Below are 14,130 nucleotides of genomic sequence, written 5' to 3'. Positions count from 1 at the left end.
TTTTTAGCTATTCATATTTGAGTATACTTTATATTTTAGTAGTTTTAACATTTGTTCGACATTGTGAAAGACTATTTGGATTAAGCCTTATGTTATGATAACTTTGTTTGATATATTTGTTCGACATTGTGACATTATTTTGTACTACTTTGTTTTAATCTTTATATTTATTTGATATAGATGGTAGATAAAGACAAGGGTAAATCAAAAAAATCCGTTAATCTGAAAAAGAAATTTAAGGCCAATGCTATGAGAAGGCCCACTGGGGTCGTGATATCTGATGAGCCCTCTCGAGTTAATATTTCAAAAAGAGCCTCAGTTTCAACTACTCACTCGACACACCAGTCACATAATGCCTCTACTCATGTGGCTCCACAATCTGGTTATACTATATCTACACCCATTGTGGTACCTAGTTCGGGTTACCAAACATTGCAGGGCTATTCACATCTTGGTCGTGGGTCTAACATACCATCAGTTAGTGCTAGTCAGTGCAATAGTTTGAATACTAGTATTGGATCAATTGGACTTTCCAATCTTCATATTGAATCCAATGGCTCAGAGCCTAATACTCCCACCACCCAGCACTCAGATGCACATGGTCCTCAGCTAGGCGATAGAGACAATTTTCGGAGACTCGTCATTGAGCCATTAGGATACAAGTATGATTTAATTATGTTTCATCTTTTATTTATCTATTTATATTTTAATTGATTGATTATTTTTTGTTTACTCTACTTCATCAATGAACTCGTATTTCAGCTTACGTCCGGATGTGGGTATGGCAAAGATTATTTTAAAGTGCATCGGAACTCACTATAATGGTGTGTATCCGAATTGGAGTTCGATTCCACTTAACGCCCAAGGGCAAATGTTCAATGAATTTAAGGTAAGAATATATATAAATTAAATTCATATCATATACATTTAAATTCTCTAGTCATTTGAACAATAAATATTTAGTAATTTTTTATTACAGAAATATTATGTATGGGCTCCCGAACACGAGGATGACGTTCAAGTGAACTTCAAGCTTAAAGCTTCAAAGTTGCTTTCTAGCACATTTTGTGATTGTCGAAGAGAAAACAGAATGCCTAAGTTTATGTTTCCGGATCGATGGACTTTGTTACTGAAACATTGGAGTACTGATGAAAATTTTAAAAAGAGGAGTGAGATTGGGAAGATGGCTCGCGCATCAGAAAAGGGAGGCTCTTTGCACACTGGTGGTGCTATTAGCCAGGTTACTAGGAAGGAAAGAATGGTATACTTTCTTAATTTAGTAAAATATTTTTTTCCTTTTGGATAAGTACTTTTTGGAGATTAATGAGATCAAATTCTATATATGTTATTTGCAGGAAAAAGAGTTGGGTAGGCCGGTAGCTGTACCAGAGATGTTCAAGGTTACTCACGTCAAGAAGAGTGCGAACCCCACAGAAGAAGAAAGATGGATTGAGCCACGTGCTCAAGAGACATATGTAAGAACTCCATTCAAACTGATTTTTTTTTCTTTTCCTTGTATATATTGCATTCTTATTCGTAGAGTTCTTTGTTTAAATTACAGGATAGGTATATACGAATATATCAGGAATATCGTAGTACTCTACCTCTTGAGAGTCAGGACAGACCATTTACACAAGAAGAAAATGAGAATCTTTGGAAACAGAGTGTTGGTGAACCGATTAGAAGTTCAGTCTACGGCTATCCAGAAAAGGCGTATCAGAAGAAGAAGTCTTGGTATTGTGGTTCATCATCCTCAAGCTTTGATGGTGGGGATAGAGAGACAATATCTGCAATGGAGAGTAAGATAGCTTATCTCAATGCCGAGCTTGCTGTTGTAGCCGAAAGAGAGAAGAAAGAGAAAAGAAGAGAGAGGAGGAGATTGCGGCAGCAAAGGAGGTAGAGAACAAGAGGTATGCAGCGCTTCAGGCCCAACTAACTTTTCTTTTTGAATCAGGAAATATTATTCCTCCATGTCCGGCTAGCAGTGATGGATCTGATCATGAGGGTGATGAGAATGATAAGTCTGATAAGGAGAGTGAGGGTGATGAGAATGGTAAGTCTGATAAGGAGAGTGAGGGTGATGAGGAGTAGTTGTATCTATTTGACATTTTAGACTTCTATATTTTTGGAATTGTTTAATTTGATCGTATTTTAGTTTATTTTGAAGTTGGATGAAGTTTATTTTGAAATAGTTTAATGTATATGTTGAAAATATTGTGTTGTTTTGGTTGGATGAAGCTTATTTTGAAATAGTTTAATGTATATGTTGAAAATATTGTGTTGTTTTGGTTGGATGAAGTTTATTTGACTTTGAGTTGTTTTGGTTGGATGAATTTTATTTGGCTTTGGGTTGTTTTGGTTGGATGAAGTTTATTTGGCTTTGGGTTGTTTTGGTATAAATATGCAGGTGGGCAACTAAAAATTACAGCAATTTGCTGCCTGTTTTGCAGCAGAAAACCGACCTCCGGAGGTCGGAATTTCAAAAATAAAAAATAAAAATACCGACCTCCGGAGGTCGAAATTTCAACATTACAGAAATAAAAATACCGACCTCCGGAGGTCGGAATTTCAACATTACAAAAATAAAAATACCGACCTCCGGAGGTCGGAATTGCAACATTACAAAAATAAAAATACCGACCTCCGGAGGTCGGAATTTCAACATTACAAAAATAAAAATACCGACCTCCAGAGGTCGGAATTAAAAAAATGAATATTCCGACATAAAATAAAAACTGACCTCGAGAGGTTAGTAAATACCGACCTCCAGTATTGAATAGCGACCAAGCTTTTTCTGACCTAAGCTGGGATGTCGGTTTTAGGTCGGTATTTCAGGGAATACCGACCTCCAGAGGTCGGTATTTATAGGTCGGTATTCACTGTTTTTTTAGTAGTGATGGATTTATGCCTAGATTGACTTAGATTGTTGACTTGTATCATCATGTATGCATCATTATGGTGAATTGTTGGTGAATTGAGGATTTGTGATCATAGCCTTGAAAGGGCAAGTTTGACCTAAGTACTTGTTGTAGTAACCTTGTGTTAGAGATGTTGATCCACTTGAAAGGTGGAGGTGTTTAATTATGATGTAGTTACTTGATGTTATTATAATTCTACATGTATTCTTGATTAACCTAAGATTCTAGGGTTATGTCATGAAAGAGGCAAATTGAGGGTTTAAATGTGATCCTCCAAGAATGATGAATTTCTCAATGTACTGCCTTAGACTAGATCACCTAGACTTGAATTGGTTTAGGGTAATGAGTATAAACATGAATTGACTTGATCATGATATTATGTGCATGTTGATGAATACTTGAAGTATAAAGTGCCAATCATGATGTAATTAATGTATTGATGAGTTGTCGGATCATGGTATTCCCTTATCTATTGTGCTATTGCTATATGTTGGAATAAGCTGGTCCATAACCCTTGAGGGGCATATTGTGAAGGTTTGTGCATGTTGACAAGATTGTGTGTGAACTCATGATTTACTTGGAAGTTGAAGGTCACATGAATATTGTGTATATTGTGGTATTGTTGAACGGCCATTCTTCCCTTACCCTTACACTTAATTATGAATGAAGTGTCTAGGAGGATAATGTTGTTGTTTGTGTCATTGCAAGGACAATTACACAAACACACACTCATTGCATAAACATGATCTGATGTATTAATGGTGTTAATTGAAAGTATAGTTCTCATATGCACCTTTACACATTATTATGCATGAAATGTACATAACCATGTTGATCCTATTGTGTTGATTGAAAGTCCATTCTCATGAGAACACATGATCTTGGTGTGATAGTTATTCTCGCATACTAATGTTGATTCCAAGGTGAAAGGTAGTTCTCACTTAAATGAATCTATGAGCCAATTGGTGAGTTGTATTGAACGAAGGGTAAAGTATGCCTTCACACATATAGATACAATTCCATACTAATTATGTATAAATGGGGAAATAATGCCTAGTACCGAGTGGATATGGACAATGAGGAAAAGGCCCCTCCGCTAATGCAATAGGTTGGGTCATCTATAGTAAACTCATGAGATGGAAGCTCCTCCACTAATGCAATAGGTTGGGTTTCTAGTAACAATTTCCCTATCCCATAACTATGTGCCAAACATAGGACTTAGCTAGTGGATCCACTTAGAAGCTAAATATGATTAGTTCTACCTTCGGCAAGTAAGAACGCCTTCTTTTAGTGTGGGGTTATATGACACCGGATTCCATGTAGCTCACATGGTCTATGTCAGTTATGGCTAATATTCCCTAAGAACAATAAGATAATGAATATGATAGGAACTATACTATGACTTCTTAATGGGTTTACTTGGTAGAAATGGGAGTATGGGACTTCACTTTTACATTGCACAAGGAGACTTATCAAGATGTTGTGGAATGGTTCCCTTATTGAATAGATGACTTTCCTTATGTTTAGTTCATGTACTTGTATGATTCCTCATTTATGACTATGGATTATGGTAAACTTGGAGATTATGGAAATGAATATGTGGCTTCAAGGAATGCTTAGTAAGGTTGGTATTATGGGATGCCCACCATACATTGCACAAGTGTTCTTAGAGGTTGCTAAGGTATTGATATTACTATGTTATGAGTGCATTGTGACTATAGCTTGTCTTCTATGTTTGAGAATGCATATTGGCTTTCCAAACTTAATGTATGAAAGTCCTCTAAATGCATGAATTTGTCCTAAAGGAATCTAATGAAGAAGGTTGTCTTAAATACTTAAATGTAAAGATGCATGCTATACTTGGATTGTATTATGAGTTACTTCCTTGTCATGTATATTCTATATGAATGTGCCTTGTCTATGGTGACTTCAAAGGAGTACTTAGCGTGAGTAGTAGTATGGGATGCTACTTGCACATTGCACGAGTATGACTTAGAGTTGTCTTAGATGTTGGTCTTAATGTGATGATGTGATTCATATAATGTTTATGTCTCTTAAATGCCTTATTGTGTAAAGGTGGAAAGGATGAATGGTAAGTTCACTTTTGGGTGACCTTAAGGTGGTGCCTTAGTGTGGGTGGTGGTATGGGATGCTACCCATACATTGCACAAGGCATAGCTTGAGGGTTACTTGAGGTGGAGGCTCAAGTTGAAGGTAAAGGGTTATATGTGATTTTGCTCAAATGTGAATTATGTGACATCGTATGTTGGTTGTGACTTATATTATGCCTCTTGTATCAATGTTCATGAAGTTTTACAAAAATGGCATAAAGCATGACTTTCAACAAAATGTCCCTTTTAAGGCATGTTTTTGCATGGTCATCATACTTAGTACATTTTTGTGTGCTAACCCATATTTTCTTATTTTTACTACAAGTGTAGATTCCGGCAAGTGATTGTTTTCTCTAGGGAAGCTTGGGATTAGAGTTCTCTCAAGACCTCTTTTGGTATGTCCTCATATGTCGAGGACAAGGATTTTATGTTTCTAGTTTTTATGTTTAAGACTTTGTTAAGACTTCGATTGTAAAGGGCTGTGACCCTATCATGTTAAAGTTTGTCCAAGATTGCCATGTGAGACTTAGTATTCCGTTGCTTTATAATTGTCTTTTGATGTTGGATTTATTAAAGAAAAGTTTTAAATTCCGCACTATTTCTATGTATCTAATGTTATGAATGCTAAGAGGCTTGTATTAGACCCCTTCGGGGTCGAGTACGCCGTGTTACGACTAGGGGGTGCTCTCGGGTCGTGACACCACTGCAATTTAATCAATTTGAGGGGTTGTTATTAACCTCCCCCGCAATTTATGTATTTTTTTTCGAGTGGAACTAAATTGCCCTTCTATGTTGATTGTATTAAGTGGCATCAACAATACAACATTGCCAAACTCTACTAGCTTGGAATGTATGACACTGTGACATTTAAAACCACTACTAAGAGTCACATTTTGAGGTTAATAATTTACTCACAATGATGACTTTTTATAATTGTAGCATGGAGAATAACATACGACAAAATAGTCTTTTATGTCTACTTATAATCTGGATAGAGCAAAACTATAATATCATAAAAACTAGTATATTTTAAATGTATGAATTACTCATTATTGTAACTTATAGTTTTTTTTTTACGTAGCTTCCAAATATATAATATTTATTCAAAAATTTGCAAGATGAGATTGTCAGTGACTAGCGGTAACATTTTTTTGTTTGTTAAATCTGTTCGTCATCAGTTTTAATTTGTGTGTTGGATTTTATAAATGTCTAATATGTATTTATTCTAGTTTTGATTAGTGAATTGATTTTAAATAATGGGTTAGTTGGATGGGTATAAAAGTACAAATTTTGAGAGGAAATGGTCGTTGGTTATGTATATGGAGTGATGAGCATTAATGTTGTAATTATAAGTGGAGATTTGGTTGTAGTTAGGATGGGAGTATATATATATATATATATATATATATATATATAATCCGAGTATAGTAATAGTAAATGTAACGCATTGAGATATTTAATTGAGTAAAGGGTGGATGTACATGGTTGTTGTGTTTAAAGGGTTTCTGGTTTGAGAGATGGTGTAATAAAGAGTGAATCGTTTTTATCCTGATTTAGAGATTTGCATGTGTTTGCAGCCAATATATATGAAATAGTGAGATCATTTTTCCACAGTTAGGAAAATGCAAAAGGAAGAGGGCAAATCAGCAGCTTCGTGCACAAGGGCAAGTATGAAGAGAAAGCTCCATCAAGTTGGGGAGGTTAGATATTGTACTAGCTAGCTAGTCACCTTTCTTTGCACATTTTCTCTCTAATTACTAATTACCTCTTGCAGGACAAGGGCCGAACCGCACGTTCATCCAAGTTCAATAGTAACTCTATTTTCTACATACATCTTATCTTATATATGCTATGCGCCACCCATTTATTTAACTTGTAGAATTGGGATTCTTTTTTATCTATCAGGTAAACCAACAAAGTTGCCAGAAAAACGTATACTACAACTTATTCTCGACGTTCTGCAAAGGTTAGTTAGCAATATTCATCCTCAAATTATACATACATTATAAGGAATATCTTACTACTTTTTTATCATGTTAGGAGGGACACCTATGAAATATTTGCAGAACCAGTTGATCCCACTGAGGTTTCGTTCATCTTACTTATGATTGATTGGGTTTGGTTTGGTTTTTGAAGGCCAGCCATGTCTTGTTAGTGACTTACATACATCTTGTATTTCTTTTAAGGTGGAAGATTACTATGAAATCATTAAAGAGCCTATGGATTTTGGTACAATGAGGGCTAAGCTTCATGAAGGAATGTATCACAACCTCCAACAGTTTGAGGTAAATTGGATCATCTTTTTCGCAAGTTGAGATAATAAATAATAGTACTTGATTGTAGCAGACAGCATTTGAACCTCCAATCATTTGTTGATGTACTCTCATCAACTGACCTTTAATTTGTTTGGTCTTAATAATCTTGAGAATTTCCTTGTACCTTAATCATCTTTTGAAACTGCAGCGTGATGCATTTCTGATTCCGAAAAATGCAATGCATTTCAACTCCTCTGGTACTGTCTACTTCAGACAGGTATTTCTTTTTACACAACTTCATTTTTACAAATATCACGAGAACTAACAAATTCTTATGTTTTTTTTACAGGCTCGTGCTATATATGATCTCGCTAAGAAAGCATTTCACGTCCTAAAAACTAATCCCAAGAACATTGAAGTAGAATTTCCGGTGAACAGACGTAGATCGATGAGAAGATTGCAAACCAGGGATACAAGACATGTCATACCAGATGGTGCCCTTGATGTTTCTTCCAAGAATATTGGACTTGGCCCAAGTGTTCCATCAACATATAGAAGAAGCAGCAAAGAAAGGCCTTTGTTATCCACCAAAGATGCTGCTCCGATTGACAGTGCATTCTTATTAGGTAAGACAGTGAGATTTACACATGTGTTTCTTTGATTATCAGTTATACTCTTGACAAATACTCTAATGGGGAAAGTAATTCCTGGTTATTCACTGTATTTAAACAGGTAATAGACATGCTCAAAGGTTGTCTTCTCTTGGTGCTGGTCGTTGTTCTACATACGAATTTTTCAGGCCTTCGCCTTACCATGACACTAGCTCATTTCTGTGTAACCAGAACCCCGACTCACTAATTCTTGTAAGTTTTTTCTCCCCAGCCTGCTTCCTTTAAAAACCAAATCACATAATTCAGTCAGTTTAGTTGGAGGATATTTTTCTGTCATGTATTTTATACTAGGCTACAACATACATGAAAAAAATGTAAGTGCATATTTAAAAATATTTGATTTTGATATTGTAGAACAGGAACGGTAGTTACAGAGAGAGCTTGATGTCATTTGCCAGAGATTTAGGACCAACAGCACAAATGGTTGCCAACGCGAAAATGCAAGGGAGCCATCCATTTCTTCTCTCACACACAACTAAAGGTCCTCCAACGTGCTTAGGATTCGCTGCCTTTGCACATGTACAAAACCAATCTAATACTGGAGTTCTAACCTCATCTAAGAAGCTGTCTAGTCCTGTTCGAGGTTTTTGCTCCGTTCTCAAAAGCACCAGTGATAAGATCGATGTGAGTAATGTTGCAAAGGGAGATGAGACTTGCAAAATAGCTGGCATGAGCAGTCAGAAAGGGCCCCTTCCTCGCACAGAAAATTCAGAGAAGAAAAGTACATCAATTTTGTGCTACAAAAGGAATGTTCATAAAGTAACAGAAGAAGCGGCCAAGAAAACTCAAAATGGAAGCGAGAGAAAAGAGAATAACTTGGGAACTCATATCGTTACTAATGGGACATCTGGGGATACGAAGAAATCCGGCAGAAGAAGTGTGAAGGTTGAAGAAAACAAAGTTCTTCCGGTTGTACTAGCTCTAGAGCAATCTCATTCAAGTCTATCTGAGTTGAAGTGGAGAAACAAGAAGAGTTCCAATTTCACATCACGTAAGGCACGATCACAAAGCAAGATTGCAGAGCCCAATGTCACTGGGACAATTCCAGGTCAAACTAAAAACAACAGCTTTAGATCAAAGCACGAAAACAAAGCAGCTATTTGTGATCAAAACAACAATTTTGGCAGCAGTATCAACCCAACTTTTCTTGAGCCAATGAGCCAATCTTCAGAGTTGAAATTGAACAAGACAATTCCTGTAATGCCATTTCCAGGAATAATGAGCTCCAGGTTCACTTTTGATATGCCGTTCTTGAAAGCTCAGCTAAATCAAATGAATCCAGTAGGGAAAAATGACATGCCTCAAGTATCAAGAGATAACATGGAGTGGTCATTGTATGGTCACGGAAGTAATAATAAGATGGGCAGGGAAGTAAATCCATCGGTGTCGTCTCTGCAAGACAGACCAAACGGTACTCTGCAGACCATGCCGACTTTCATTTACAATAATCAATCATCACATCATTCAATAGACACTGACTTGGCCCTTCAGCTCTGAGTTAGTTTGAACAAATGCTGTTAATTTATCCCAAGTAGATTGCTTCCTGGATATTGTTCTGTCATGTAAAGCGTACAGTACATTGAATTAAAAATATCCTCTGAGAAAGTTGATTGAGTTAATCCTTGTAACAACTTAAAATCAATGCATAGGATATAACTCATATAAGCATCTCCTGTTTATTTTAGTTTTGGTTGGCCTTAAATGTGCAAGGTGAAAGATCGAAACACAAAGTATCACATATCACATGATTTGATTCTTCATGCATAAGTGAAGTTAACTTGAGAAAATTAAACGTAATTTAGAATAGAAAGTAGATTCCAACAACCCTTTTGATTGTATAGTAGTGAGAACATATTTATAAGTCATCAGGAAAAAAAGTAGAAAAAACATTTGAGTATAAACATGAAATAGAGAGTTGGAATAAAAAGTGTGTGGAATGAAGATATAAATATTTACCTTCCTTCAACAAGACTTGTATTTAAACAAAAAAAGAATTAATTGGTGTTTGCAGATTTATATTTAAAAAATGAAAGTCAAATTTCTAAGTAGAGAGTAGTACTCCATAAATAGGGGATGTGTGTGTGAGTGTAACTTAAAAGGAGGAGTTGGTTGGAGATGCAGATTGTGTGTGGGGTGTCGAATATATGTTGTTGTGTTTGTGGGGTCTAATAATCCAAGTGAAGATGGCGTATAAAAGGAGACAAGGGATGAGCAAGTCGTCAACTTTGAGCATTTTCCGTCCACCTTCCGATGAGGATGAGAATGAGAATGAGAATGATGATGAAGGAGATTCGTTTTGTTCGTCAACTCTTGCCGCTCAGGCTATTAGAGCCTCGATTGCTCATCGCGACTCTTCTTCTCTCTCCTCCTATTTTCCACAACCGGTCAGAACCCCTTTAGGCTAATGAGCACTCAAACTTTAAGATTTTTTGTTTGTATACAATAAATAATGAAATACTTGTTGTCCAATCAGGCCTCACTCTCAAGTGCAGGTCCAGGTGGTTTTTGGGGAGTTCTCGCAAGTAAAGCTAAAGCAATTCTTGAAGAAGATGATCAGCAATTTCAATCTCCCACAAATCAAAACCAGGTCTGATCATCATCAGGGGCGGCTCAACGTAATCGGGGGCCTAAAGCGAAATTTCAATTCGAGGCCTAAAATATAAACAAACTTCGTATACGTATTTATTTAAATTTTATTTTTCTTACACTATTTAGATGAAATTTAATATTGTTTTTTCAGTAATTAGTTTTAGGTAAAATTTTATCAGCTCAACATTGAAATACATCCTTTCAGTGAGGCAATTATTAATATGAATTGTTAACACTTAACATAATTCTATGATTAATAAGTTGACAAACATTAAATAAAGATAAGAGTAGAATCATAGAATCTCAAGAAGTTAATGAGTTGGTATACCTCATTTTAATATGCTTGTTGTACTGCTTGAAACTAAAATTTTAAAACAAATAAAAAAGAATTTGTAATACACTTTGCTCAACACTTTTCACTATTAATTCTTATTTAACAAAGTACAAAAGATGTTAAAGTGGATGAAACAATATATTTTTTAAAATATTATACTTTTTATCATAAATAATCAATTTTTTCTAAAAAATTTAACACATAATTTATTCTTAATAAAAATTTGGAGGCTAAGGCATAAGTCGTATTTTACAAAGCATAGAGCCGCCCCTGATCATCATCATCCATCAACTTTTCATGATTGTCTTTCAAAAATATCCAGTTTTATCACAACCATAACGTCGTCTCCACAAAATGGATAACCCGATACTGCGCAAACGCCTCCATGCACTCACATCTTCTTTGAACCACATTGGTGATGCCATTGGAAATGCATTGGAGGTATGGTATAATGACTACATTCACTTAATTCTTTCCTCATATATTCTCCATTAATGAATTTATACTTATCTCTCCATATCTCTTGCCGCTCTGATCTATTGTGCCTAAGACTGTCAAGTTGATTTTCTCAACAACTTAATACTAGTGTATATGATTTCCTAACCTAGTAACATAATCTTTTCTTCAATCTCAGGAGGGACGTACAATTGTTGAGAACAAGACCGCTGACATTATTCAAGAGACACGCAAACTGCACATCACGAGAAAATTAGGTACCAACTCTGACGAGCAAAATCATGTCTCTACTCTAAATAGCCAAAGGCAGCAATCCTCAACACAAACCAATCATGAAGATCAACTAAAGGCATCTCGTGATGTAAGTTGTAAATTTATGAACTAAGGCCATAAAAATCCTCAACTCTACTTCACAACTGTAGTTCAAAATCTCCTTACTTACTTGTGATGAGTTGAAGTGCATGATTGGTCTGTATTCAGGTGGCGATGGCAACTGCTGCTAAAGGGAAGCTTCTTCTACGAGAGGTGAAAACTGTTTAAAGCAGATGTTGCTTTTGCAAAACTTAGATGTTGTCAGCTTGAAGAAGAAAATAAAATCCTTCGGGAGTCTTGTGAAAAGGGAGACAATCCTGCAGATGATGACATGGTAATCCTCCACCTACAATTGTACAAGTGGTATAAATGCATGCGTTTTCATGGATCTGAAATTGCAGATACGGCTTCAACTTGAGACACTATTAGCAGAGAAGGGTCGTCTTGCACATGAGAATTCTGTGTACGCTCGTGAGAATCGCTTCTTAAGAGAGATTGTGGAGTATCACCAATTAACTATGAAAGATCATGTTGTGTATCTGGATGAAGGCATTGAACAAGTGTCAAGGATGCATTCTACTTCCCCTCCAAAACCTCACTAATACCCCAAGATAATGAAGCCACACCAGGGGAACATTTCACAACACAATGATTTGCTGCTGCGACTCCCCACTTCATATAACTAGAGCAGTTTGAACCCCATTTTGAAGGATGTGATAAGGGAAGAAGTGATAAGAAAAGAACTGGCTTCATACAAGTATTATTTAGAGAAAATACATAAACTTATACCCTTTTTTTATAACCAGACACTCAGGGATAGTTTGGTACAAAGATGCATAATACAGGGATTACTAACGCATGGATTAGTAATATAGGGATTAGTTTTTATCAAGTGTTTGATTCATTTGATTTTCAGGGACAAATAACTTCGTCATTGCTAATTCATATTTTGTCATTAAAAATCTTGTATGACGAAAAAGATTTTGTCAATCAATCGTCACTAAATATGTGTCGCTAAAAGTATACAAAGACGATTTAGTGCTTCGTCGCTAAAAGCATTTTATTAACTACAAAAAGAAAAATCGTCCCTAAATGCATAAACATTTATGACGAATTTATTTGTCATAAAAAGTGTAACTCTTTTGTAGTTAATAGTATGTTTTGCCACTAAAAAGGTTATTACTACCGACAAAATTATATCGGCAGTTGTCTTGAACAAATGTAATTTCGTCACTAATGACTACTTTTTATATACAAAAAAATTATTATTTCCTTAAATGTATAAATTAGTGACAAATTTATTATTATAAAAAAGTTAATAATTTCGTTGTTAAATTTTTCATTTTGTCACTAAAAGTATTGTTTTACCGACAACATATATTGTCAGTTTAAATTATCATGATTAGTGACAATTGTAGTTGTCACAAAATAAAAATTAATTTGTATTCAATAAAAAGGGTTACTAGAACAATGCATTTTTTGTCACCGAATGTAGTCAACTTCTGATGAACTAATTTATTTTGTGATGAAAACACTTGTTTTAAAAAGTTTAATTTGGTCGTTGCTAAAACTTACTTTTGATGATAAAATATTTTGTCACTAATTACTATCAATTGATGACATTTAATTATTTTATATTGATATTATTTATTAAATTAGAGTTGCATAAATTAAAAATTAAATAATAAAACATGCTAGATATTAATAGAATTCACCCATGATCATGCAATTAAAAATAATTAAAATTATACTAACATAATATCTCGTTACAAACTCCTTAAATAAAAGTAAAATTGTCCAATAACAAAAAAAATCTAACTGAAATATGCTAAATATTACTCCTAAACTAAGAAATATAAGTAAAAGTTCCTTCCAAGGTCCAGTAATATGATGACACATAGCTTGCAATTAATCTTGATTCAATTCTCACCTTTTATACCTGTGAAAAAAGAGAACAAAAAAAAGAAGTGTTCATACTAGGGTAAAAAATAAAATATGTTACACAATTTGTCTTTCATATGTTGTAATGACCAGTTTCATAAGGCTTATTGGATAGATTGTTTGTGGAGTATATCATCACAAACTACTCTACATAGAAACATAAACTCCATCAATATATTCATGAAAACTACTAACTATTGAAATATAATGTAACTTATGCAGAAATGCTCACATTAGAATCAAACATCATGTGAAATAAAGGAGAAACTACATATAATATTGTATTGGTATTGTAATTTATTTTTGTGTTGGCGTGTGTTGCCCGTAGTGGGTGTAGGGTGTGTGGGATGTGTTTTCTGATTGTGTATTGTTGTTGGTATGAGGGAGTATCGTTGATTATGAGTATTAGTTGTAGGAATGGGTAGTATACATATGTTGTAATTTTTTCGTACTTCTAAGTGTGTGTGTGTTTTTTCTTTTCCTTTTTTTTTTTTAGTTTTGCAGTGGTGTGGGGTAGATATAGGATGTAAGATGTGGTGAGTA

At 34.9% G+C, this 14,130-nt stretch overlaps 2 protein-coding genes and 1 pseudogene across 2 annotated transcripts; all 3 read left to right on the top strand.

Moving 5' to 3' along the window:
* Positions 1-180: 180 nt before the first annotated feature.
* LOC125869820 (uncharacterized) lies at positions 181-1,098 on the top strand. The gene is made up of 3 exons (XM_049550248.1): positions 181-662; positions 763-889; positions 1,081-1,098. Exons 1-3 carry the CDS (start codon positions 181-183, stop codon positions 1,096-1,098), a joined length of 627 nt encoding a protein of 208 aa, XP_049406205.1.
* A 5,553-nt stretch (positions 1,099-6,651) lies between these two features.
* Positions 6,652-9,452, top strand: LOC125870216 (uncharacterized; annotated as a pseudogene).
* Positions 9,453-11,232: 1,780 nt separating this feature from the next.
* LOC125869819 (uncharacterized) lies at positions 11,233-12,248 on the top strand. Its single transcript, XM_049550247.1, is given in 5 exon segments — positions 11,233-11,319; positions 11,513-11,695; positions 11,815-11,871; positions 11,873-11,980; positions 12,048-12,248. Coding segments are annotated over 5 exon segments (636 nt in total).
* The last annotated feature ends 1,882 nt before the right edge of the window (positions 12,249-14,130 follow it).

The sequence above is a fragment of the Solanum stenotomum genome, chromosome 7, assembly GCF_019186545.1.
Source record: "Solanum stenotomum isolate F172 chromosome 7, ASM1918654v1, whole genome shotgun sequence".
NCBI classification, from domain to species: domain Eukaryota; kingdom Viridiplantae; phylum Streptophyta; class Magnoliopsida; order Solanales; family Solanaceae; genus Solanum; species Solanum stenotomum.
This window is presented reverse-complemented; position numbering and strand designations above follow the sequence as displayed.

Bases quoted from the DNA above. Each gene is read 5' to 3' on its own strand.
- LOC125869820 (XM_049550248.1), top strand. From the start codon at position 181: ATGGTAGATAAAGACAAGGGTAAATCAAAAAAATCCGTTAATCTGAAA. The intron at 663-762 runs GTATGATTTAAT...CTCGTATTTCAG, and splicing joins ATTGAGCCATTAGGATACAA to CTTACGTCCGGATGTGGGTA.